The 25,965-nt window shown below is 35.8% G+C and overlaps 5 protein-coding genes, 1 non-coding gene and 1 pseudogene across 12 annotated transcripts; 3 read left to right on the top strand and 4 right to left on the bottom strand.

Annotated features, from left to right (window-relative positions):
• Nucleotides 1–549: 549 nt before the first annotated feature.
• On the top strand, nt 550–1,670 carry LOC125221613 (NAC domain-containing protein 90-like). 2 transcript variants are annotated; one of them, XM_089063385.1, is made up of 3 exons: nt 550–709; nt 831–1,102; nt 1,191–1,670. In XM_089063385.1, the coding sequence occupies exons 1-3, from the start codon at nt 550–552 to the stop codon at nt 1,425–1,427; spliced, it is 669 nt and encodes a 222-aa protein (XP_088919511.1). In that variant the 3' UTR covers nt 1,428–1,670. The 2 variants fall into 2 exon arrangements, with proteins under 2 accessions (XP_088919511.1, XP_047979771.1); XM_048123814.2 differs by having other exon boundaries at nt 819–1,102.
• A 2,407-nt stretch (nt 1,671–4,077) lies between these two features.
• Nucleotides 4,078–8,078, top strand: LOC125210600 (mitochondrial fission protein ELM1-like). Of its 2 annotated transcripts, none has more exons than XM_048110150.2 (11): nt 4,078–4,275; nt 4,411–4,552; nt 4,652–4,706; nt 5,179–5,275; nt 5,779–5,928; nt 6,066–6,192; nt 6,749–6,861; nt 6,936–6,999; nt 7,449–7,542; nt 7,634–7,742; nt 7,856–8,078. In XM_048110150.2, the coding sequence occupies exons 1-11, from the start codon at nt 4,165–4,167 to the stop codon at nt 7,961–7,963; spliced, it is 1,170 nt and encodes a 389-aa protein (XP_047966107.1). In that variant the 5' UTR covers nt 4,078–4,164; the 3' UTR covers nt 7,964–8,078. The 2 variants fall into 2 exon arrangements, with proteins under 2 accessions (XP_047966107.1, XP_047966099.1); XM_048110142.2 differs by having other exon boundaries at nt 4,079–4,275; nt 4,649–4,706.
• Nucleotides 7,856–9,590, top strand: LOC125218002 (casparian strip membrane protein 1-like). The gene is made up of 4 exons (XM_048119596.2): nt 7,856–7,979; nt 8,624–8,903; nt 9,000–9,123; nt 9,192–9,590. The coding sequence occupies exons 2-4, from the start codon at nt 8,632–8,634 to the stop codon at nt 9,405–9,407; spliced, it is 612 nt and encodes a 203-aa protein (XP_047975553.1). The 5' UTR covers nt 7,856–7,979; nt 8,624–8,631; the 3' UTR covers nt 9,408–9,590.
• On the bottom strand, nt 9,576–10,613 carry LOC125217996 (putative F-box protein At2g36090 pseudogene; annotated as a pseudogene).
• Nucleotides 10,614–11,501: 888 nt separating this feature from the next.
• Nucleotides 11,502–15,124, bottom strand: LOC125202581 (nuclear intron maturase 4, mitochondrial-like). 5 transcript variants are annotated; one of them, XM_048101007.2, is made up of 4 exons: nt 14,981–15,124; nt 14,622–14,731; nt 14,337–14,473; nt 11,502–14,173 (listed from the first exon to the last, which is right to left on the bottom strand). In XM_048101007.2, the coding sequence occupies exons 3-4, from the start codon at nt 14,413–14,415 to the stop codon at nt 11,730–11,732; spliced, it is 2,523 nt and encodes an 840-aa protein (XP_047956964.1). In that variant the 5' UTR covers nt 14,416–14,473; nt 14,622–14,731; nt 14,981–15,124; the 3' UTR covers nt 11,502–11,729. The 5 variants fall into 5 exon arrangements, with proteins under 5 accessions (XP_047956964.1, XP_047956959.1, XP_047956962.1 ...); XM_048101002.2 differs by having other exon boundaries at nt 14,622–14,804; nt 14,981–15,123; XM_048101005.2 differs by having other exon boundaries at nt 14,622–14,898; nt 14,981–15,121.
• Nucleotides 15,125–16,055: 931 nt separating this feature from the next.
• Nucleotides 16,056–16,135, bottom strand: TRNAL-UAG (transfer RNA leucine (anticodon UAG)). The gene has a single exon. It is a non-coding gene; the product is annotated as a tRNA-Leu (tRNA).
• A 381-nt stretch (nt 16,136–16,516) lies between these two features.
• On the bottom strand, nt 16,517–18,664 carry LOC125202841 (protein trichome birefringence-like 8). The gene is made up of 4 exons (XM_048101318.2): nt 18,242–18,664; nt 17,290–17,679; nt 17,064–17,222; nt 16,517–16,988 (listed from the first exon to the last, which is right to left on the bottom strand). Exons 1-4 carry the CDS (start codon nt 18,592–18,594, stop codon nt 16,658–16,660), a joined length of 1,233 nt encoding a protein of 410 aa, XP_047957275.2. The 5' UTR covers nt 18,595–18,664; the 3' UTR covers nt 16,517–16,657.
• Between the last annotated feature and the right edge of the window lie 7,301 nt (nt 18,665–25,965).

Below are 25,965 nucleotides of genomic sequence, written 5' to 3'. Positions count from 1 at the left end.
AAATAAATAAATAAACTATGTATCTTGACTATTACTCCCCCATCCACAATTAAAAGACACAACTTCCTTTTCATCCCTCCACAATTAATTATCTCATTTACTTTTTTATTATTTTTATTTATGGACCTCACATTACACAAACATATTTCACTCACATTTTATTATAAAATTAATAAAAGTAATAGTCACCTTTTTTTGAATCAATTTTCAACTACATTTCTTAAAATCTGAACCGAACAAACTCATGACAATTAATCGTTGTTGGGGAGTATAATTCTTCTAAGTATGTTGAATAAGGAAACACAAAAGGAATCGCTTGCCAGCTTGCAACTTTGAAAACTTTTTCACTTCAAATTAAAACTAATCTCAGTCTTTCTTAATGCAGAAAATGGAAATCTCTCCCTATAAATGTACCCTAAAAAATGAGTTTTTAACATGTCATTCATTGCCTCTTATATCTCCTCAATTGAATGAATGCATCATGTGTTTTTGATTGATAGATACATATATATATATATATATACTTATAAATAAATATAAACAAGTAATATGGATGATGAAGAAGTGGTTGTAGGTTTTAGGTTCTATCCCACTGAGGAAGAGCTGCTCTCTTATTATCTCCCAAAGAAGCTGAATGGCCCCACACCGGCTATTGATAGGGTTATACCAATCCTCCCTATCTACGACTACAACCCTTGGGAGCTACCACGTACTAATTAACATCAATTTTTATTTATTTTCCATTCTTGTAACTAACCTTTTAATTTTTCATGTAAATTATTTAAGTGTGAAGTTTATAATTGGGTGCTGTTGAGCAGAATTTGCTGGAGAAGTGTGTCGTGGCGACGGAGATCAGTGGTTCTTCTTCACCGCGATGCAAGAAAGGGAAGCCCGCGGAGGAAGACCTAATCGCCTAACCGAGACTGGATACTGGAAAGCTACTGGCTCTCCTTGTGATGTTTATACTTGTCAAAATATCCGAATTGGAAGGAAAAAAACCATGGTATTTTACGAGGGCCGAGCTCCCCACGGGTCTAAAACTAGCTGGAAAATGAACGAGTATAAACTCTATGATCAATCTTCTGCTGCTGCTATTCCTCAGGTCTGTTTCTAGGGCTTTATAATGTGAGTATTTGATAATGATTAATTGATTTGAATGTTTATATGAATTACTTGTCATGAAAATTAAGCTGAAGGAAGAGCTCAGTTTGTGCCGAATTTACAAGAGATCCAAATTTCCGAGGGCGTTTGATAGGCGGCCGGTGGCGTTGCACCACCACCATCGAAGTAGTGATGAGGTTGTGATGACAACTGATGATCAGCAGAATTCAGGTGTGGAAAATGAAGTTGATTTGGATATGGCAACCGAAATTGAACCCTTAGAAGATTGGGAAATAGGCATGTGGCTTAACTACTTTGGCATATGAAAGATCTGGCAAAAGAGATTAACTTCTAATATTGTGATATACTTAGTACTAGCAGAATCTTACATATTTAGCAGTAACATTATTTATAAGCAACGCGGTTAATTAATGTTCTTGCGAAGAACAAATTAGGTGGTTGGGGATTGCTCTACTTATTAATCAAGTGTTGGAATAATCATGTCTGGATTCTCTTTTCATGTGTTTTTACATATATTATCAATGAATATAGTACTACATATTATGACATGCAGTGCAGGTTTTTTATGGTAGTGCGAAGATTATCATTATGTTTCAATTTGTGAGATTATAAATTTTTTATATGTGATCATTGTTTAGACTTGACACGGACAGTTCAACCGGCAGGCCGGTTCATGACCGAACTGGCCAATTTCCTCGGTTCAAAATGGTTTGATTTATAGGGTTCATGCTAAATGTGAATATGTGATATGACTCTTGGATTAAAGTTTCTGTAATATGACTATTATTCAAACAACACTACTGCAAAAAGAATTTGATTGACCTCAAGTCAATCGAAGGAAAATTAAATGTCACATTTCAATTGATTTTTATTTGACTTTGATGGGATTGGCTAGTGATCCAAGTAAACTTGGACATGCTAAACCTAATCTTGTATTTTCACTTAATTATAGCTCATCAGAATATTTATTAGGACAACTATCATAATCAATATTGACTTAATTAATCTTCAATGTGTAATTTATGTAAAATTAATTCTAATTTCTTATCTCTTTCACTTAGAAGTTGGACGATATCATAGATGTGATATAAATATTTAGGATCCTTACTTGTTAATTAAGAGTAGGAATCTCGAATGTATAAAATTTATCATTTAGATCTTTTATCTATTAATTTTCAATATGTGTTGTTTGTTTGATCTTTTATCTATTAATTTTGAATATGTGTTGTTTGTTTGTAGGTGTAGGATTATTAACCTACCGATAGAGCTAGGTTAGTTGCTAGGGGAGTGATCAATTGCTAACTCGTCATTTAATTGTTAACTACAACTAATTCAAGGCCATATGATTTTAGAAAACGTGCGGTCTACAATTTGTCATGTGTAATTTTCGTTTTTATTAATTAAATCAAAAAAGATAAAAAAAAATTCCAAATTAAGGTTTTGGATGAAAATGTCAATATAGTGTTCGGAAAATATCAACACACTGCTTTGAGAATGTCAACACGATGCTTTAAGAATGTTAACCCATTCCTTATATTGACATTCTACATGTATTATATTGACACATTTTATATAGTATGTTGACAGAAACATTTCTGCTTGTACGAAAAAATTAAAAAAAATTCAATTTTTTTTTAAAATTTTGACGTCGAAACATATGCATGTAGGATATCTTCGGAATCCTTATGAAATTATCTTTAATTTGATATATGTTGTATGAATTTAAAGTTTTGGGATTTCTTTTAAAAGTTAGTTATAACTAAACATGTAGTTAATTGACATTAATACCCATATTGATATTTTTTGGAATTAATCATATGGTCTTATTGACATTTTTCGTTGATCGTATTGACATTTAGGGATTAATGATCTAAGCTCTTAATTTGAATATTTAATAGATATTATTTAGTTGTGGTTAGCAATATAGGGGTGCACTATGGTGCCACCATAGATAGGATAACACCATACCACCAATATAGTCCGTTAGATCTCGTTTATGGATGCCTAGAATTAAGTTTCGTGAAAAAACACGGGTTTGCGGTCTACTGTATTAGATATTGCAGTCGTGGTAAACTGCAATATTGTTGTGGTAAGACTGCAATATTCAATGAACAGCACTGCAATCTGTTAACGTAAAATTAGAAATTTCCTATTTTACCCCTCCGTGTTTTTACACGTGGCAGCATGACAAGCACACGATTTTCAAATCCAATAACTTAAAATAATGGTATAGTGTTACAATAAAAAGGGTTGTCATCTTAATGCATCCCCAGCAATATAACACTCCCAACATTAATTCTATTAGTTGCCGTTGAACTCATTGAAAGAGTGTCCATAATTTGATTGCATGCTTTTGTACTTATTTAATTGTTTTACATTTCATTTTAACTTAATTAATTCATCTTTATTTGAATATAATCTCTAAGTGGTTCGATTGCCTTAGTACTACAATAACAACTGTATTTTTTCCGTGGTGGTAATATTAGACATTTAATTAAGCTTAGCTAGCTAGCTATTTCCAATTTTAAAATTGAACCACATTTTGAATAGATCTTCAAATAAATTATTTAAAATTGAATTTTATAAATATATTTGATTTAAGTATGTTGATTAGTTGTAAGATAATGGTGCATAGCATTATTACTTATTCCCTCCGTTCTATAAAGATTGTCCCATTTTTCCATTTCGGTCCGTCCCACAAAGTTTGTCTCATCTCACTTTTACCATTTTTGGTAGTGGACCTCATATTCCACTAACTCATTCATACTCATATTTTATTATAAAACTAATATATAAAAGTAGGATCCACATTCCACTAACTTTATCAACTCACTTTCCATTACGTTTCTTAAAACTCGTGCCCGGTCGAAGTGGGACAATCTTTGTGAGACGGAGGAATTATGTGCTATGATCTTCTCCTTATCAAGTCTAGTCAAGTCTAGTCTCATAATTTTGGACTATTCAACATAAGTCTATTTCCAAAATCCCTAAACCCTGAATTAGATTGAATAAAATCCATCAATTTTCCGATGAATTAACTCAATGCGGGTGATCAGCACAGCCATTGTGATCGGAAACGGCGTCGCCGGCGCCCAAAATCAGTGCATCGGCTTGCTTCGAGCTCTGGGTCTATCCGATAGATACACACTCTATGTAAGCAAATTTTATCCTCAATTAACGGAAACTCGATTCAGCTGCTGAAATGTGTTACGTAGTTTGGCCAATTAGCTTGCGTTATTTCACTCATTTTCTTGTAATGTCTGCTCATAAATTCTCCAATTGTTGCAGCGTGTTAATCGGCCGAGAGGCCGGATCAATGATAAACTTCGTTGGTTGCCAATTAATGTGCATAAACAATTAGATGGTGCTGTTGAGTGGATTCGTGGAAAACCATCTAAGAAATTGATGCCCTTTCCAGCTGAACCGAGAGGTATTTCATAAGCTCTGTAACTTTGTTTGTATATCTTCATCTGACAGGGGGTTCATGAATGAATTTATTGTGCCTCTGTTAATGGTATTGTCTCAGAAGTTTTGGAGGCAGATGCAAGACATATCGCCAGAGCTGCTCAGCAAACATTTGAGAGGTGCCTTTTCTTTTTTCAAGAAGTTGATTGTTCTTTTGAATCGTATCTTATGTATATTGTTGGATAGGCATTGATTATTTCGAAAGGCCAAAAGATGTTCAATTGTCATTTTTGCAATGTATTTTAGTATCCCACCAGATATCTTTGGTTTATCTTTGTTTTCTGTTGATGTAGTTTACTTAGTACCTCTTGGAACAAGTTATCGTGCTACCTTTGTAACTCAGTTTGGAACTTGGGTACAATATATGAAGCAATATCTATTTATGAAGGAAGCTTAGATGCATGTCTCTTTGCATTAGTGTCATCCATTTGTTATGCTTGGTGATCAAGAACATGAAGAAACTTGATCGACATGTTTCATAGTTTAGCCGATATAGGTTAACATAATTATAGGCTTATGACTATAAGGTGAGATATACATATAAGAGAACTGGGAAATGCTTCTGTGTGTTCTCAAGTTGCTTTCTCTTAGGGACGGCCCCATCTTGGTGGTTGCATCAGGTCATGATACCATCACTGTAGCAAGTTCCATCAAGAAGTTGGTTCCAGACAATGTCTTTCTTGTTCAGGTATGATGAGGTGCTATTGTGTTAAGTATTTATTCCTTTGACATGATCCTAGCTATTATGTTTTTTGCAAATCGCAAAATGTGTCTTGATACCTGAACTAGAATCACATCATATTTGGAATGCTAAAATCTAAAGGAACTTTAATTTCCATGGGTCCTGAGATAGTAGTTCTTATAAAGTGAAAATAATACGTGAAAATTGCGTTACTACATTGATTGATCGGACTCCAAGTGTACCAAGTTATATAAGCTCCTCTGGTTGTCTCTTCTCTTCACAAGCAGAAATTTTTAGGTTTTGCCAATGACTTGTTCTCACTGCATCTCTCTCTCTCTCTCTATGGAGATAGTTTACTAGTTCAACATCTTCATGGTTCTCACCAACCAAGGTGAAGTTTTAACCTTTTTATTTTGATGTGCAAGTGGAGTATGGTTAGTAAACCTGTGCTAGTTGGGAAGCATAATATCACCCTTCAGGATTTAATATGTTTTGCTATTTGCTTTCAGATACAACATCCAAGGTATCGTCTACACAGATTTGATCTAGTGATAACACCTCAGCATGATTATTACCCCTTATCGCCTGAGGCACGAGAACAAATCCCTTTATTGCTAAGAAGGTGGGTGACACCTCGAAAGCCTCCTGATAAACATGTGGTATGTTTACTCCTTCATTGGTCAAGGGATTTCATTGGCCACAGAAACTCTCGAATCTTTATCTGAAAATAGTTTCAGTTGTCAGCCATTATTTGACATTATTTATAAGCTTTATATAGCTGAAACGTTACTCTTAGGTCCTTACGGTGGGAGCTCTACACCAGGCTGATTCTGATGCTTTGAGAAGTGCAGCTTCTGTGTGGCATGATGAGATGGCACTCTTGCCTAAGCCCTTACTTGTTGTTTCCATTGGAGGCCCTACAAGTAGGTTATGCATTTATTTTTTGTGGACCCTTAAATTTTTTGAGTGTTAGTAGGAATGATCAAACCATTACCGCTTAGTGCTTACCTTGATGTCAGCATTCGCACCTCATCACATATAATATCAACATTGTACGGGCACATTTACATGTAATCAGAAGAGTAAATACAAACTGAGCATGATATGTTGCATGTACAATATGCAATCCCAAGATGCTTTATTCAATGCTAAAAGTTTTTTTATCCAAAAATGCTTCTGTGTTATGTTAGTTCTCATGTGCTACCTTCATCATACTGCCTCTGAATGCCGTATATTTGTTTTTAAGTGGTTCTTTAGGCGATTAGTCAAACTTATTTTTCTTACTATCTAAACTCAATTCTCATGAAACATATTCATATAAATACCATTTGTATGCTGCATTGCATGCTAATCTGCTAATAACTTGCTATGTTTCTTCTTCACTTTTCACTTCTATAAGGTTCGTCATTTATCTTCATGGAACCTCCTATTGGAAAATTCAATGTCATTAACCGTTTCTTGAATCTCTCGCTTCCACAGGACATTGCAGATATGGTGCTGATCTTGCAATGCAGCTTACAGCTTCAATAAAAAGTGTACTTCCCACTTGTGGAAGTATAAGAATATCGTTTTCTCGTCGAACTCCCAAGATTGTGCGTACTCTCTTCAGAATTTATGTAATTACCTATCTAAAGCTAAATTACTTTTTCATGGCTGCAACAAACAGGTATCTGAAATTATTTTAACTGAATTCTCAAACCATCCAAGAGTATACATTTGGAACGGTCAAGGTACTTAATTGAATATCATCTCTCTTTCTGTGTCACCACTTTACGTTTTTTATCAGATTTTGACAGACGTTATCATCTGACTGTCATATATTTCCTTAAAATTGAGTAAAAGAGATTGGAGACCTCGTAGCACTGTATTCACATTGGCTGGTGGCTTCTCGTAGTTCTTTGACTAGGAATTAATATTCTTCTCTCTTTCTGTTTCCCTTTTCCTTTTTTTTGTCCCTGATTTGCTCTCCTCTCAGAGAAAACGTTTCTTTTCAATATGGCTTTGCTTGGTGCTTTTGTTTACCATTGTTCTTTTTCTACATTAGTATCTATGAAGGTATAATTGTTGTAGTTTTGAAGAAAACCTTTTACTACATAAAGGCTCGGATCATTCTAATGAATAATATCAGTAAATTCCTCTTCAAGAGCTATTCTAAATTGCATCATATGATATCGTTCAGATCCAAATCCACATATGGGACATCTAGCTTTAGCAGATGCTTTTGTAATTACAGCTGATTCAGTAAGCATGTTGAGTGAAGCTTGCAGCACGGGGTATGTGGCTGTGTAGAAACTTACTCCTTTGGAAGTCTTTATTATTGTTTTAGCTAACTTTTTTATCCCAATATCTGGATTGACACTGCAGGAAGCCAGTGTATGTAATCGGAGCAGAGCGGTGTACATGGAAGTTTTCACATTTTATCAGAACCCTGCATAGCAGAGGAGCAGTTCGACCATTCACCGGTACAGAAAATGTAAGCAACTACTACTTACTTCCTTTGAAGTTCTTTTTTTGCCCGTTAATCCCGATTTATCCGCTAATACTGACTGATAACTGAGGAAATGGTAATCTAACTGGTTTGTGCAGATTTGTGAGAAATGGGAGTATGCTCCACTTGATGATACGGAGAGGGCTGCTGCGGAAGTGATTAAGGCAGTTGCAGAACGTGGATGGAGATTGCTGCCTTATTGTTAGAAGCAGCAGATTAATTGTACAAACTTTTGCACTCTAATCTCTTGTACTTTTTTTACCTAATTTAAAAATTATTTACCTTTACTATAATCCACATAATATAAACTTAATTATTTCAGCTTCATGCCTATTTTATTTGACTCTCTCTCTCTCTCTCCCATATGATTATATGGTCAAATAACTTTATAAGATTGTCTTAATTACACATAACAAATTGCCTCCTAGTGGATTAGGGAAGGTGCTCATTTACTTGTGATTGGTTGGACCATTTCTTACATCAGCCATGCATACATCTCTAAAATAAATCCCTTTTGACTTGTTAGTTTTTAACATAATTAATTCCAAAGTGGCAAACTGATATATGTAAAGTTTCACACAAATGATTATATATTTGCACGATTCAATCTACTCCTTAATCTAATGTCAACCCCTCTACCCCAACAAAATATTCCAAGTGACAAATTCAAAAAGTGATGAAATTTATATTCTCCCTCAACTGAAAGTAAAGCAACAACTCTTCTTGCTCCATTATCTTTACACTTCATCAACCCATCCCTAATTTCAATTGAAATCAGTATATAAAGCCACATTTCCTGTTTGCAATGCATCACAAAAACAACTCTCTTAATCTTAATTAATTAGTAATCCATCCATTCCAAGCAGTGAAAGCAATGGAGAAGAGTGAGGCCGCTACCATCGAAATGGGCAACACGAGCCGGGAAAGCAAAGGGAAAGCGCCTCTCCTTGCAGCTGCCGTCCACCACAACAAGGCGGCAGGTGGATACAAGAGGGGTGCTGCTGTGTTCGACCTCATCCTCCGGGTCTGCGCAGTGGCGGCAGCTATGGCGGCCACCATCACCATGGCGACCACCGAGGAGACGCTTCCCTTCTTCACACAGTTCTTCCAGTTCCGAGCCAGCTACGACGATCTCCCTACTTTCACGTCAGTCTCTAGCTCCGGAATCACACTTTTTAATAGTAGATCAATATATATTGTAATTGTACAATAAAATGATATAATGTTGTTGGTGTGGTTCAGATTCTTCGTTATAGGCATGGCAGTGGTGACGGGCTACCTCATTCTTTCCGTGCCTTTCTCCATCGTGTGCATTGCTCGCCCCGCTGTTATCGGGGCGCGTCTCCTACTCATTATCTGCGACACAGTAAGCTCTCTTTTTCTCTCTATCTCCCTCTGACGGCGATGGTGATAGGTTTGTTTTGAGTGGTGCAGTTGGCAGTTACGCTGGCTACGTCAGCAGGGGGTGCGTCGGCCGCGATAGTGTACCTGGCCCACAACGGCAACTCGGACGCCAATTGGCTCGCTATTTGCCAGCAGTTCAATGACTTCTGCCAGAGGGTGAGCGGCGCCGTCGTCGCCTCCTTCATCACGGTGGTGCTGATCATTTTCCTCGTCGTCATCTCCGCCGTCGCTCTCAGGAAGCATTAATCATATGATATCTCACCAACATTTCGGATTTGCTTGTTACATGTATATGGAGCTTTCTCTTGTTAATTTCCTTTTATTTTTATTTTGTTTCTCACCTAGTTAATTTGGTGTCTCATTGTTCTTACGCAAATATTGTAATTGTGACTCAATCAAATTATACCACATTTGTTTGCATAATATTCACATCAATATGTCCAGACCATTTAATCTATGAACAACACTAAATCACAAAATATAAAACCAAAAATAGAAATAAATGGATACTACAATAGCTAAACACAAGATATCCCAATCTCCCTCCCTTCTCAACTCTCTCTCCCTTTTTTCTCTCTTCGTCTCCTCAAACTCTTCGTACCTCCGCCGCGCCTCGGCCGCCCTGTTCTTCCCGGTGCCCTTTTCGGCCTCCAACGCCCCTTGCAAAATGACCAAACTCTCCTCCCCATTCAAATGCCTCCCATCCATATCCTCAATCTCCATCCTCACGTCTCTCACATCCATCTCGCCGCCGCACGTGACAACTATCCCGCATATCACGTGACCTCCATCGCCGCCGCAGAAGACCGAGCCAAACCGCACCTCCAGGTCCCCCGTCAGCCAGTGCCGCCGCACGGAAACCGGCTCGTGCGACGACAGATTCGCCGCCCGCCGCCCCACCGGATCGATCACGATCCAGCTCAGCGTCATTACACCTTCATGCATGCCGCCGTTTCCGGCGCCGGCGGAGCTCTTGACGGCGGCCGGGGCCGCTTCCTTGAGCTCTATAAGGTCGGCACGGAACGGGGAGCAGCGGAACCAGTCGCTGCTGGTGTCGGTGGAGTGGAGTTTGGTGAAGATTAGTTTGCCGTCGTAGTGTATGTCGACGGCGGAGAGTATCTCCGGCGGGGATGAGGGAAGGTGGGTGAGGGGGAGTTTGGAGAGGAGGGGGAAGGCGTGAGAGAAGAAAGCACGCGGGCCACCGCCGGGGAAGGTGGAGATGAGTTGGGAGAGGCGCGGGGAGGCGGTGGCCGGCCAAGTTGAGTGGCATATGCTCATCCATAGGCTGTGGTCGGAGGAGTGACGGCGGAGAGCGGAGGAGCAGCAGGCGACGGAGGCCAGGGCTGGGCCGTCCAAACGGCTGAGAATGTGGGAATCGATGATTTCGGGGTGTAAGGTGGGGAATCCGGCGGTGGCGCCACCGGCCAACGGCGGAGGATGCATTTCTTTTACACTCTGTAAAAAGGTGTATTGTAAGGTGTAGGAAATACTCCTATATGATTATATAGTATAATTGCAACTTCAGAAACCACAAACGTTGTCGTTTTGGTGGGATTATGATTATTCTAGTTTTAGAAGCTAAATATGAAATTTATCTGTAATGGTTAAATGAAAGTTAATTTGGAGAGTAATCATATGTAGGCGGTGTAAGATTCAAGTTCAAAAGATTGCACACTGCGTGCAAAAGTAACATATGATATTTTATTGTAAAATGTAATACACCAAAATATAATGACCGGCCTTTTAACGCTAATCTTGTCCAAACTTGGTGTTTCTATTACCCTTAAAGAAAGTCATTAAGTCGTTGTCAACAAATTTGTTTAATGTTTATGTGCTTATTGTGGTGATAAGTAACATCAAATTTGCTACGTTTGAACTTATTTTTGTTTTGACTCATTTGTTTAATGCAATTAATATATGCTAGTGTCGTGTTGGGTTTCTAATGTCTTACTTTAAGGGGGACTTTACTTTCGTGAATTCAAACTCAAAACTCAGTATATAATATAACTTGTATAAGATAAAATTTGCATAACCAAATCTTACCATATGATATAACACAATAATAGACGTACATAAGATTATTACAAGAATCAAGTTTGACAGTGATCTCAACAAATTCAATTTGATCACACCCATAGCTGAATAACCTCAACCACCATATAATACTTACTCCTAAGAACAGACACAAGACGTCACAGACAAAAATATCCACAAAGACAATGTCAATATCGGTAGTATAATTTAATTTGTCTTTGCACAAACTCACTTCGATTTATATAATCTAAGAGATTCTTGAGATGTCATTACTCTTGTCTGCACCAGTTGAATTTGAAAAGGAAGTAAATAAGTATTTTCACTATGAAAACTTTGATACGATACAACTATTCTCTCTCTTGCCAGAAATACTAATATACTTTGAAATCAAGAAAAATCTATAGAAGAGTTAAGTTACCACCTTAGCTGCTGCAAACTGAATAAAAGATTCCATAGCTATATTTTTGCAGTAGCTAATTTTTTCCAATCTCAACAACATGGATGGATAGAAGCAACATGTTCAAAGAGCAGAATTCACCTCCAAGTACCAAATCCTATTGATTGAAGTGATATGTTTCCAAGAAACAAGTCTTTCACATGCTTTTTACACAATCCTATTCTTCTCCTGTGTAAGCTGGGATGTATACAACTTGAAAATCCAGTCTTCCAGGCTGGAAATTTTTGTCTTTCCATTACATGAAGAGTATAAACACATGGCACTGAGGCTGAGCACCCTATGACGAAACAATAGCAAGGGCGTGACTCACTCACCATTCTAGCCAATGACAACGAACACAAGCCGCTGTATTGTATTCCATACATTAAGGCGCCATCAAAGTTATATTCCGGAGAAATCAGTTCCGTGATTGCTTCCTCAAGTTCAATATCTTCGGTTGAGGGGATTCTACTCAGCTCTGAATCAAATTTCTTCTCTATATCTGACTCGTGAATCCTATACTTCACAGCTAGTGTTCGGATGCATGACATTCTTACCTGTTCACAGATTAAGTGCTTCACTTCATTAAAGTTGTTGCACCCCCTGTACCATCTTAGCCAGCGGTGGAGTATCCCTGTAAACCAATCAATGATTTGATCGTGATCCAGTAAGATTAGCACGTAGCATGGCCGACCATATCCCTCCCTATTAGTCAATCCATAGCGATGAAGACGTTTCAATAAGACGTTTAGTGGGACAACAGTCTCTGTTACAAAAAGAGGTTCGGGTGAAGAATTTGAGCCACTTAGAAGTGCGAGTGTCGAAGATGTCTCGGAATCAACATATTCTTTAGCTCGTTTCTGAAACTCGAAGTAAGCATCTCTTAGTTCTTGTGGAAGAGCTGGTTCTACAACAAGTTTAGTTAACAATTTTTCTTCATTCCCTACACTTTTAGCATTTACCTGTTGCACCCAAATTTTCAGCAGCACCTTGTACCAGTGGTCTGTTTTCATCCCAGATCTACGATAACAGGAAATCTTATGTAAAATGGAGCTACTATCAGCTAATTGTTTGATCTCTGACTCTTTAACCTTTTTGAGTCCATGAGCCAGCCACTTCTTCCCAATTCTGAGAGCTCCTGCATCCCAAGACTCTTGTTTCTGTTCAGCAAATATCTTGACTTTGTCCTTCAACTTGTGAACAGCTCGTAAAGCAGGAGTCTCTTTCACGCGCCTTCTGATCAAAGTACCAAGAAATTTAACACCACGTGGATCATTGGATGCTAAAATATCAGCTTTATCATCTACCTCCAAGTATAGTGAATCCTTTAAGAACCCTTCAATTTCAGATTTGAACGTCAACGCAACTTCTTTGGAACCGGAAAAGGCAAAAAAGACCTCATCCATAAAGCGACAGCAATGCACCCTCACCCCTGAGTCCTTTCCAGAATCGTGTTGCTGCGAACTACTGCCACTCATCTGTTTCCTAAACCAACCACGGAGCTTTGAGTGCAACTTCTGTTCTTCAGACCCAAGAGTGTGCAAAGTCTCGTAGTGCATTGACATCCTATATACCTCACGGTCAAAGAGATCAAGATATATGTTCATCAATATAGGTGAAAGGACCCCTTCTTGTGGAAGACCATGCCCTTTAGGAAAATACCCAAACTCTACATTGAGCACCCGGGCTTTAAACATTTCCTTTATAATATCACATAAACCAGGATCTTCTATCTTGTCCTCCATTGATGACAGAAGTTTTTGAAGGATGCAGTCATCAAGAGTTTTGTTAATGGGCAAAGTGAACCACCAGTCCGGATCAGGTATCTCTTTGCAGATATACTTCAACGCTGACCAGTGATCCCTATTACTTCGAAGACTGTGCGAAATCCTAGAGAAGTGAGGGCGGTAAACAACTTCCAAGACTATTCTAATGGCCTCTTGAACAACCCTTAATTTCAGTTCTGGTAAAACAAGTTCCTCTTTCTTGACCTTTGGCCCTTTCGACCGCATTGAATACGTATGGGCCCCAACATCAAAGTTTCCATCAGCTAGTTCTTCCGCAATGGCCAAAAACGGCAAGTCGTCACCATCTGATGCCAAATCGACATTAGAGGTCAGCCTTATACAATCATATGCATCTTTTAGAGTGGTCGGATCAGCAATCACTTTCATCATGAGGTCGTGGTACTTCCCATTCCTGTACTGTGCTTTCACCTTCTTCTTTATTCGCATCTCAAGAAACCTTTTGATCTCCACACGGGTTTTTTCTTTTGGTTCTTTGTTGGAAACTTCAAAAGATTCTTGAACCAAGGATGCCAAATTCTTAGCCAGATCAATTTTTTCATATCTTTCATCACCGTGATAGCTCTCTAGCCCGGCTTTGTCAGTTGAGTTTAAGGGCTCCTCCAACAAGTTAGCCAAATTCTTGGCCAGTGGCACTTTCCTAATTCCATCACCACCTTCACAATACTTAGTAGGCAGTTGATTTGGATCCTGGGTTGAATAAAACGTAACAGGAAGAAGTATTCGAGGAGAGCTCCCTGACACAAGATTCATACGAAATTCATCACATAACCTCCCAGACTTGTATGACATGAAGACAAAAGAATGAAAGCATAAAAAGCATATAGGAACAACTTGCAATAAGGTGTAATATAAGGATAATATCACAAAAGATGAACAAGTGCGTGGAAGCGGCTTTACCAATACTGGTCACAGGCAGCAAGAAGTTGGAGTCAGCACGGGAAAACTTTCTCAGCAGTCGATGAGATTTGGCGAGCATGGCTGTTTAACTAGCCTTCAACACTCATTTCATAAACATTTTTTCGAATATAACTCCACTGTGAGGAAATTTTAAAGCTCTATCAGCATCAACACACATAAAAATAGTGGGTGTGGCATGTGAACTTTCTCATAGACATTTTAACAAACAGGTGGCGGATTGCAAATTGGTTCCATCTTCAGTGAAAGAAGAGTTAGCCAGATTACCTCTTTGGTTTCTAGAGGTCCAAAAAGCTTCGTTCTTGGTCCGTGAGTACTTCTGAGAAGCTCCCAGAATCCGTCGACCCAGGCTGCTCCGCCCCGACCCCACACTATGGCTGCTTCGTCTCCATGGAAGAGTAATGAGGAAGAAAATTAGAGGAATAGAGAGTAAAGGCATCCCCAACCATCCTGCAAAACCCATATTTGGAGTAGAATTCACCTCCAACCATACTCCATATCCCTACCCAAATTTCAGTTTTTGAACAGTGATGCACCAAAGATGCTGCATTTCACTTTATGAAGTTCTGAAAATTGCAATTGGATCTCTCATAATTATGTATTTTGGAATAGAAGCTAGGAATTACCTGATTTATGGAGATGCTTGACGATTGAAGAAGTTGGCGAAGAAATTTTTCTGAGATGCAGAGAGAAACGAAATACAGAAGAATGAGCGGCGAAATTTACTGTAGAGAGACAAAATTATATTTCAGTTTAAATTAGCATAATGGGCTCGGTCATAAATAAAATTCTTGTAGATAGGATACAGTAGATGGATTTAAAATAGTGAAGGTTTATGTTATGTAGTAGTATTTGGATTTAAAATAGTGAAAGTGTATTTTATGTAGTATTTATTTATTACTTGTTTTAGGATATAGACGGGTTTTTTATCAATTACTACTATTTACTCAAAAATTATTTAATATTCATTTTAAATTATATAAATTAATAGTACTTAATTCTTTATTTTGTATAATTATGATATGATATTTAATATTATAGGAAAATAAATTAAATAATACTCCTCATAACATAAACAATTGTATTAAATTATTTAATTATGTTTGAAAAGTTATTGATAAAGTGTTGTGAGGTTGATATATAATTTAAATCAATATTTAGGTAAGATTGAAAAAGTAAAAAAAGTACGTTAATGATGAAAAATATTTAAGTATGAGTTTGGTGTAAATGGTTGGAGTAGAATTACTGTTTGACATGACAGAACTGAAAAAATAGATTTGAGTTTGGAGTAAATAGTTGGAGTAGAACTTAAAAAAATAGGTTTGAGTTTGGAATAAATGGTTGGAGATGAAATTGTTTCAAAAAAAAAATCTTCTCGATAAAATTGAAAAATTATGAAAATCTATAGACTGCAGAAGTTTGGAAAGACATATATTACATTATTTTTGGACTACAATTGTTTGGTTTTCTAAATCCGTCCGTCGACGATATAGGTGAAAGTGAAATCTAAGAAGTTCAACCTGACATTTTCATATGTCCTAATTCCTAAACTCCAAAGACATGTCTTGGTAATAAAAAAAAATATGCATTTAAAGCTACGTTTCAATTAAACAATAAAACAGAATAATAGTCCACCTAAAATTTGGGCCTCGATCAAATAATAAATAAAAAGAGTGATGTAAAAAAAGAAAATATATATTATGACAGCTGTGGGATTTGAACCCACGCCCTTTCGGACCAGAGCCTAAATCTGGCGCCTTAGACCACTCGGCCAAACTGTCACTTGTATTAAGTAAATTCCCATTATATTATAAGACTGTTTTATTTGGAAAACTTTTGAAGTAACCTTTTGTATTTCTGTAGTAACAATGTTTATTTATAATACCTTTGAAAGTAGCCTTTTTAAATTTGGTATTGCCATTGGTCACGCTAAACAATTATATGCCGAAAAAAAAATACCAATGATTCAATGAACTACATAATTCTTTTTTAACGCGGAATCCCCATAAATTTGCATGTTTCATGTTTGTATTATAGTGATTAGTTTATCTGAAGAAACGAAGAGTAACAATATTTAGAGACGGGTAGCTCGTGTCCTTAACAAATGTGAACGAATCTTGAATAAATATCCCATAAATCAATTATCTTGTCATCTAAGAATATTGGTAAATTTGAAATACTTGTTACCTTTCCTTAAAACAATAATACAATGCCAATCTTTACTTTCTTATTCTAAACTTGGTGTTAAGTTAGCTCATACTACTATATTAGCAACACTGCAACAACAAAAAAAGCAGTTTTTTTCATCCCTTTGATCTGAATCCCATTGCCACCAGCTGAGCATAAAGAAGTTGGTTCCACGTGTCCGGCACTCCGGGCAGGCACCAGTGGCTGCAGTCCTGCGGCGCACTGGCCGGAGTCCCCGGCTCCCGGTTGCTCGACGGGTGCCCATCTTTTCTCAGCTCTGTCATATATGTTATGTTCAATATCTCAACTCTGTTTTCCTCTGTATTTCTGTGTCTAAACACCTCATAAATTATTTGATTGTTCAATGGCTCCCGCTCGAGTCTCGAGTAATCCGTCTCCGGCTCGTTGCTCGTGTTACAGTACCCACCTCTGTTCCATTCTCCATCCCTACCGACAGCAACATTGCACTAAATTAAAGTCTACCAAAATTACTTATAAAAAAAGTTAAGACTCTCAATTTACCTGAAATGTACAGGGGAGTAACTCCTAAAGAAGACATGAGATTTCCTAGTGTCCAATTTTTGTGTCACCCACAGCTTCAAAGTGTGGAGTGATCTTCGAAAAGCTTCCATCACATCCATTGTCATATTCACATGCTCCATCTCCTGAAAGTAGTGGCCCCTGTCGTATCACGAGGCGTTAGTGGTAAGCATGCATCCTCGAGTAACGGGCATGTGTGCATACGTACGAGTTTAATGTCTTGTCTTGGTTCCACCAATGCCCCGCGCTGAAAATGAGGACGTCCGCGCCCACCCACTTGGACGATAGCCAGTGCAGCTTATCGACCATGATGGCGCCCCGGACCTGCTCCGGGGCGCCTTTAGGCGGGCGACCCGTGGTCACGAGGTAAGGCACTCTGAAATACTCTACCGTGAGATTGTAATCTTGAAATTTGATGGACAGGTACCCTTTGTGCTTTGTTATTGGGTTGCCGTTTTCTTCGTATATTGCGGACGCATTGGAGACGCCTTGCGCGAGCATGCACACTAGCGACTCCCATTGGTTTCGGCCTATCGAGTCGCCCACGAACACGACCCGCCCGCCTCGGCTCCGCTCTAGAAACTCCCTCTCATCGAACCTATATAGATACTATATCTAATTTGTATCATTTCAAATACAAATTAAAAATTCAATTTGCAACAAAAGGACATATGTATGGGTAAAAGTTTGGCACTTAACAATTGCAATCATGAAATATCATATGACTGCTGCTTTATGGGCTAAAAAGGGGACAGAATGAACAAGCATGAAGCCTATGCACTTAACATGTCTCAACTTTATATTTACAGCACAAAAGGCACAAGAAGTTGACATTTACTAAACACAACACAAAACATAAAAATTAAATGAACTTCATAATATATGCCAATTAGATGTCAGTAATCAAAGTAAAATATTGAAGCCAAAGCCACAAACCCAAAAGCACCACGTGCATGGCCTCCAAAAGTGTGCAATAAAACAAATTAAATAGCATTAGTAACATGTTACATGCATGATCCACGCAACAAGCAAACGTTTAATTACAAAAACAAAACATAGGAGTAGTAATTCTAATGATTCCTCATCAAACCCCACAATTCCAATTTAATGATATCATATTCTTCGAAATAAAATAAAATAAAAAAATAGTAAATAAATACCTTGGAATATCACATAGATGGGGCTGCCAACGCCATTTCTGGTAACCGGAATCGCGGCGGCCGTTACTTAGGCAGCGGAAACCCGGATCCAGAAACGGGCAATTCTCGGTGTAGGTCCGACCCGGTTGGGTTTCATCCCAAACCCACTTGCCGTAGCTGTAATCGCAGACTTTTTTTGGCGGGTTTGTGGGTAGGATCCGGGTGAAGAAGTCGATGTTGAAGGGAGAGAGAGGGTGTAGCTGCGTGAGGAGGTTGTAGCCGACTACGGCGGAGAGGATTAAGGAGGAGAGTATGAAGAAGTGGTTGTTTTCTTTGTTGAGGTGATGAGAGAGAAAGTGGAGCTTTAGGTGCATGGAGGGCAGATGAGAAAAGAGAGAGAGATGGAAGAATTTGGGTTGAAGAGGAAGTTGGGCGCGCAGGCGGGGAAGGGGTGAGAATTTATGGCTGTGATTTGGTCAAATTGTATATATTTATGTTTTCTAATAATTTGATAAATACTACTCCAATAAATATGGAAAGGATGTATATAGAAATTGACGTAATTCATGATTTTTCTTCCAAAATTTTGAACGATAGAAATGGTATATTCTTCATAAAGAATCTAAAAATTTGACTAACATTCTAGGTGAGATCATCTACATTTCCTTCTATTTCTTTACCAAATTCTTTATCAAAGAGATATTTGATAAAAATAAATTATAAATTATAGTAATACCTTTTAATTTAGTTTTTGTTTTAGTTTATAATATTATGAGTTTATGACTAATTCATTCTTAGTATATAATTTTCGATATTTTTAACCCAATCAATTTAGGAAAAAATCATTAATTTAGATATGAATTGATTATGGAATTTATGGTAAGTTTAATTAACATGCTACATAATTAAATTACGATATTAAATTATGAAATAATTTTATAACTTAATACTCTCTAAATAGTTCGCCTTCTATAGTGGATGCATTTATTTTGGGCATGAAATCTAAGAGACTTAATAAAGTGAGTATAAGCCATAAAGTAGAAAATTATACTATAAAGTAGAAAAATAAAGAGAAAAATTGTGTTGTTTTTGGCCATATAAGAAAATGAATCAACTACAGTGGATAACCCAAAAAAGGAATACGACTCGGCTACGATAGGGATGGAGGGAGAACTATAATATTATATATATTTCAAATAAATTTATATTAGTTATTTTATAGGTTAATATCTACTAGTTTTTTCTTTTATCTCTTGTGTACAGTATTATTTTTCCTAACTTGTTTCTTTTTTTCGTTAATTTTTTTACAACAAATTATCGTAATGAATCAATACTATAGTATGAACATTTATCTAAATATATGAACAAATAAAAATATAATAAAGTATTTTTCTTATTGATGTGAATTAAGGAATACATTTTAAAATAATAGTATAGCCATAATGATTGAGCATTTTTCTTTTGTATTATCTTTTCGTCTTTTTTTGTAATTTTCCTTTTTGTATTGCTTTTATTTAGCTTGTTTCCTTTAAAATATACAAAAACAACGTGAATATAATATTTTTTATTTTTTTTATATGTGAGCATTTTTATATTAGAAAACATTAATTATTATCTCTTCCTTAATTAAAATGAAGGATAATTAAGTAAATTAAAATTTTCAATTAAAATAAATAAATCCATTAATTTAGGAAATTATGAAATTAGTAAAATTATTCTAATTATATAATATTATGTAAATTCATCACTACCCATTATTTCTTATTTTAGACATTTAATGCATCTTATTTATTTAGTTTTTTTAAGAATTTTATTTCAGAGTTTAATCACGGGCCGGCTGAAACTAATCAACTCAATTTACTCAATTTATCACGGGCCGCGCGCGTGTGGGTTCTATAGCCCATCTTAGTCCACTATAATTATTACATGTAATAATCTTTCTTATTAAATATTTGTTTAATAAGGTTGTTACTTTCAACGTGGGATAATTAACTCACTTAATTAATTTCATGAGTTATCTCATAGCTTATTTAGATAGTTCACAATTTTGCACAACTTTATTCCATTATTTCTCACTCACCGGTAATCGGATTTGAGAAAATGAATATACCACGGTCATCTACTCCGAACCTAGATCGACGCTATATCGTTTACTTTTACAAAATTAAATGTCTCATTGAAATCATCCTTAGTCAAAATCCTTTGACCAGGCATACGATTCCAACAATACTTAAATCGGATACATTTTACCTATTGTAGTGATAGATCATCCAGGAGTCCTCCAACGTCTAAGGGTGACAAAGTCCTCCAAGAGTAATGGATTTCGGCCACTGGTGTCAAAGAGACAGCCTAGTATTTCTCTTATTATTGAGCTTTAGTTCCTAGGTGTCTGAATTCCTTCTAGGCGATGAAGAAGCAACACATGGACTAAGACTTTTCTCCGTTTTTCTACAAACCAACTGATTACAGAACCAATACGTGCAACTTGAACCAATCTCTCAGCAAATAGTGAATTCTGGATTATCTGATTCGTACACAATTACATCTTAGAAATATTATTACGATGATAATGTTGTTTTATTTTGATCATTCTTAAACAATTTTGTTTAATTATTTTGAGTGATCTACATAGATGGTACCTGATCTTTCACTTTCGCACGTAAATGGTACTTGATCTTTATTTTATATCGCTTTTGGTATCTATAAATCACATTTTTGGTACCTGATGCAATTTTCTTCCCAAAATGCCCTCTAAACAAATACATTTTCTCATTTATGCCATAAAGGATATTTTAGGTATACATAAAATAGTACCAAAAGTGATATTTTAATATCTTCTCTCATTCTCCTCACTCTTTATACTATTATTATTAATCAATATCAATATTATTATTTTGATGTTATAAAATAATAATTAATTTATTTTTAATATCATTCAAATATAGTTAATTATAATTATAGTTATAATTATATTTAATTATTATAAAAATATTATTGTTATAATAGTAAAAATTAGTAGTAATTAATAAATTATATTATAATTATATAATTATGAATCATATAATATTATGTAATAATAATTGCGAATTGTATTCATAATGATATAAAGAGTTGAATATTTTCAGTTAGGTGTTTCAATCATAAAATGAGTATAAAGTAATTTAATAAAAAATATTCAATTGATTTAATTATTTTAAATAATTAATTTAATTAGACATTTTGTTCTTGATTTATATTATGAATGCAATTGATGTATGTATAAAAAACTAAAAGGAAAGAAGATAAAGAAGACAAAAGAAAAAAGAAAGAAGAAGAAATATAAACTAAGGAGAAAAAAGAAAGATAAATTACTATAAAAAAGAAGAAAATGAAGAAAAAAGAATGAAGAAGAAACTAAAAAAGAAATAATAAAGATGGAAAAAATAATCACATATTTGGTACTCCCTCCGTCCCGCTTAAGATGAAACGTTTTCCTTTTTAGTTTGTCCCAACCAAGATGACACATTTCCTTTTTTGGTAACTTTCTCTCTCCAATTAATACACTCAACCACTTTTTCTCACTCCTATTAAAATATCGGATTTGGATCCCCTGCTGTGGTTGATAGCACAGCAGGGGCTGCTGTTCCTCCCAATGTATTATTTTATTGTTAAATAATAATGTTAAAATATTTGTATCTTTTATTATAAATAAATTTGATGTGTGTGTGCATAATAGCACAGCCCCTGCACAGCAGGGGATCCCAGCCCTAAAATATCCATCTATCTTCATCTCTCTACTTTAATACTTACATCCACCTTCTCTCTCTCCAATTAAACACTTTAACCAATAACTCCTAAAATCTCGTGCCGGCTAAGCAATATGTCATCTTAGCCGGGACGGAGGGAGTACTATTTAATTGAAATTTCTAAAAATATCCTCCATAACAAAAAAATCACATGTTTGGTACCTAGGGTTATTTTTGTCACAGGTAACCAAAAACGATATAAAGTAAAGATCAGATACCATTTATGTGCGAAAGTGAAAGATCATATATCATTTATGTAGTTCACTCAATTATTTTTTATCTCTAATTAAGAGGTCCTCTGTTTTTCTCCAAATGATTCATACTCCCTCCGTCCCACAAAGATAGTCCCACTTTGACACGGCACGAGTTTTAAGAAATGTAATTAAAAGTGAGTTGAAAGTTGGTGGGATGTGGGTCCTACTTTTAAAGTATTAGTTTTATAATAAAATGTGAGTAGGAATGAGTTAGTGGAATATGGGGTCCACTACCAGAAATGGTAAAAGTGAAATGGGACAAATTTTGTGGGACGGACGAAAATAGAAAAATGAGACAATCTTTGTAGGACGGAGGGAGTAAATATGTACTCCTAGTTATGAGATCTTTATTAGTTGAAGTCATGTATAAAGATTCTCTTTTTCTATTTTCATTCATAGTCAACCCCTGATCGAGTATTACCCATTTAGGAAATAAAGCATAGATAAACAATCGACCCTATAATAAACTTATCATATAAAAATAAAAAATTATGCATTGATATTTTTTTTAAAAAAATTATCAATATTAAAGAGTAAGTTTATAATTAAATAGCGCTAATAGCTAAAAAAATACATCAACTTTTGGCCAGATTTTTAACACGAACTTTAAATGTCATGAAAAAATATATTCTGGCCAATTAAAATTTGTGCATTTCAAAGTTTGTGTTATTCCTTTTACAAAGTTATAAGTTCGTCCTATAAACTACGTCGTTTAAGGGGACTGATAGTCAGATGACATGACATCCCCGATGAGCCACCATGTAGGACTAAATTTCGGCGAAATTGAATTTTGTGGAAATTTACTAAAAGTTAAAAATTGATATATTCTTTTCACATTTAAAGTACATGGTAAAAAACTGAATTAACCAGTAGTTGGTACGATTTTTTTTGGGGTGTGTGCTATTAGTTAGCCCTAATAAAATGTGTCATGTTATTCCTGAACTAGTTGAATTTTTACGAGTGTGTTTGGTGAAACTTGCTAACTAAACAGAGTTAAAACTTGAAACAATAGTATTATGGTCGTTAGCTCGCGCGTTAGCAAGTCGTTTGTTAAAACATTTTGTAAACATTCCTAGAGTGAAGATAATTGGTTTATGCTCGTGAATCTTGAATTGCATACCAAATAGTGTTGGAGCTAGACTCAATTCGATTACGAACTACAACCCTAACCGAGAGTGGGCCCATTAATTGTATTCAAGAGTCCAAAATGCGAGAAAGAATTGAGTTGAGAATTGAGATTAATGGTCCTACAGTTGCTATTGGGCAATTGGCTGTTACTGTGAAGCTAGTGAGTCCATACATCTTGGGACCCTCCCACTACCATCACCACTCACCCCAACCCAAGCTTCACTCTTTTCTTATTATAGATTAATTAAGGTAGGGATAATTTCCTGCTCCAAGTGCACTTTGACACATGGCTCGACTCGACTTGACATTTCTCTAATCCTGTACCCATTATCATGAATCACTAAATTGGGCCTTTCTGTAATAACATGGATGGAAACAATTCATTCTTATTTTCCCAATTGTTTCACTGAATTAAATAGTAGGCACCTGGACCAGGTGGAATTATTGTAGAGAGGGGCATTAATGAGTAGTGAGCATGAAAAGTCAAGTCCCTATCTCCCACTCTCCTTGTCACAAATGCTATTTATTGTGTGTTGATAAAATGGATTACTAGTCTACAGTAGTAAATTGCAACATGCATGTATAATATCTTGTTTGCAGAGATTCCATTTAGTCTTACCAATTACCATTCATTCTTCCATCCACCTGGGGCTGGGGATCTCAGTGAGAAATCATATCTAATTGGACCCCATCCTTAGTATTTACCCTCTCTTTATTAACCTCATTTTCCACACAATACAATTTCACTTTGGGGTGTTGCCACCCCCTCCTCTACTCTTAACAACTTTCCAAATCTGCATTCATACATGGAAAAAATCATTGCTTGCCAACCAAATTTTTTTTTAGTAGTAAATAAGTCTCTTGAACCTACATGGGTGCTAAATGGTCACATTATGATCACACTTAACTATATTAGTAAATTCAAGTGTTAGTTATTAAATGAAAGTAGTTAGAATTTTTACACACGCTAGCTTCTCACGTTCTCACTCGACAACATTTCCGACTTTAGGCATTGCAAATTGGAGATTTCATCGAGGCTAGCTAGAATCTTTTCGAACCAAGAACGGAATGAGATAGCAAAGAACAATAGGTGAAAAATGCGATTTAGGTCTTTGCAAATTGGAGATTTCGTGGAGGCTGGAGTGGCGAGAATCTCTCTGAACCAAGAATATGAGGAAGAAGTGGGAAAAAAAAACTTGATTTAGGAGCCAAAATCTTCAAAGACAAAACGATAAAATTAAGTTGAACCTGAATTATAATTAAATTGATTTATTTTTATATTGGATCAGTTTATTGAAAGCCACACTATGACTCCACTAACATTTTTATTCAAAAACATTTTTTTTACTCCATAGATTTATTGTTTTCTCAGTAGTTCCTTTTCCAAGAATTTGATTGTTTGTAAGAATTGAAATAAATACTAGTAACACTTGATTGGAGAGACCGAGGACTTAATTTCATTCCTTTTGGATTAACTTTCTTACTAAGAAAATGAAGAATAGTTGGCAGTTTCTTGTTAGCATGCATAGGATGTCACATCGCCAAGATCTTATCCATGCTGATTATGATAATGATGCACATTAACCAAACTATTAAACAAACTTATCCTTTTATATTTAGTACATGCAATATCAATATTGTACTTGAGCTCCATTTGTATACCAATGGAACATAATTATAAGCCATTATATCTTAACTCTCTCTTAATTCTTTTTTTAAGTGGGACTGCGAAAGATGGGAAATGAAAATTCAACACTAGACCTCTTTGTCTATGAATATAGAAGAGAAAAAATCAACGTTTGATGACCCAACTACTATATGTGTGGTGTTACTATCACCGCGTCTCATATTTTAGTAATAGTAATAGTAGCCTACCAACTTTGGGTGACGTGTGTAGCCTCATTTACAACACATAGCAGTCAAAACCTATATATAAATATAACTACATACCCTACACCAAACCACAATATTAACATAATTTAGGGACGAAGTAGTGAGCCAAGTCAAATCCATCGATACTTTCTAATATAAATTCATTGCAAAAAAACAAGATTTTCCCAATTATCATATTACTAACAAAATGGTTTTAATTTTTCATCATATGGGATAATTCTAACTCCACAACAGTTTTAATTTTTTAACCCATATAAATAATCATTATAATTACCGTAAAAACATTAAACTTAAAGTGACCCCACTATGTATGTTTGACCGCTTTGAAAAAAAATATTCTAAGTTTATGTGAATTTTTTTTGTCAGGCTATGTACCAAATAATCAAATATTATTGGACCACATTCACCACACCACACAGATCAAAACTGTAAGATCAATAATATCTAAGGCAAATAATAAGATTATTTGCACTAAAATCTGTCACATGTACATATATACATACGCGTAGGATTAGCTGATAAAATAAAATTATCTGAAAATTCGAAACCATTTCAAATAATTAAATCATAAAATATACAATAAATTCATCATTTATTATTTGAATTCGTATTAGACTCTGAATTTTATAGGAGCGAAATTTCAAATTTTGAATCCATTCATATATTTTTTACAATGATTTTATTC

This window comes from Salvia hispanica, chromosome 2 (genome assembly GCF_029641045.1).
Source record: "Salvia hispanica isolate PSC_SH4W2 chromosome 2, Shi_PSC_v1, whole genome shotgun sequence".
NCBI classification, from domain to species: domain Eukaryota; kingdom Viridiplantae; phylum Streptophyta; class Magnoliopsida; order Lamiales; family Lamiaceae; genus Salvia; species Salvia hispanica.
The sequence above is the reverse complement of the archived record's forward strand: the minus strand, read 5'-3'. Positions and strand labels throughout refer to the sequence as shown.

Excerpts from the sequence above, each read along its gene's own strand:
- LOC125221613 (XM_048123814.2), top strand. The coding sequence starts at position 550 with ATGGATGATGAAGAAGTGGTTGTAGGTTTTAGGTTCTATCCCACTGAG. Across the intron at positions 710-818 it reads CAACCCTTGGGAGCTACCAC|AATTTGCTGGAGAAGTGTGT; the intron begins GTACTAATTAAC and ends GCTGTTGAGCAG. Across the intron at positions 1,103-1,190 it reads CTGCTGCTGCTATTCCTCAG|CTGAAGGAAGAGCTCAGTTT; the intron begins GTCTGTTTCTAG and ends ATGAAAATTAAG.
- LOC125210600 (XM_048110142.2), top strand. The coding sequence starts at position 4,165 with ATGCGGGTGATCAGCACAGCCATTGTGATCGGAAACGGCGTCGCCGGC. Across the intron at positions 5,276-5,778 it reads ACAATGTCTTTCTTGTTCAG|ATACAACATCCAAGGTATCG; the intron begins GTATGATGAGGT and ends ATTTGCTTTCAG. Across the intron at positions 7,743-7,855 it reads CATTCACCGGTACAGAAAAT|ATTTGTGAGAAATGGGAGTA; the intron begins GTAAGCAACTAC and ends TGGTTTGTGCAG.
- LOC125218002 (XM_048119596.2), top strand. The coding sequence starts at position 8,632 with ATGGAGAAGAGTGAGGCCGCTACCATCGAAATGGGCAACACGAGCCGG. Across the intron at positions 8,904-8,999 it reads GACGATCTCCCTACTTTCAC|ATTCTTCGTTATAGGCATGG; the intron begins GTCAGTCTCTAG and ends GGTGTGGTTCAG. Across the intron at positions 9,124-9,191 it reads TACTCATTATCTGCGACACA|TTGGCAGTTACGCTGGCTAC; the intron begins GTAAGCTCTCTT and ends TGAGTGGTGCAG.
- LOC125202581 (XM_048101007.2), bottom strand. The coding sequence starts at position 14,415 with ATGCTCGCCAAATCTCATCGACTGCTGAGAAAGTTTTCCCGTGCTGAC. Across the intron at positions 14,174-14,336 it reads GCTGCCTGTGACCAGTATTG|GGAGCTCTCCTCGAATACTT; the intron begins GTAAAGCCGCTT and ends ATCTTGTGTCAG.
- LOC125202841 (XM_048101318.2), bottom strand. The coding sequence starts at position 18,594 with ATGCACCTAAAGCTCCACTTTCTCTCTCATCACCTCAACAAAGAAAAC. Across the intron at positions 17,680-18,241 it reads CATCTATGTGATATTCCAAG|GTTCGATGAGAGGGAGTTTC; the intron begins GTATTTATTTAC and ends GTATCTATATAG. Across the intron at positions 17,223-17,289 it reads CAAGACAAGACATTAAACTC|GGGCCACTACTTTCAGGAGA; the intron begins GTACGTATGCAC and ends GTGATACGACAG.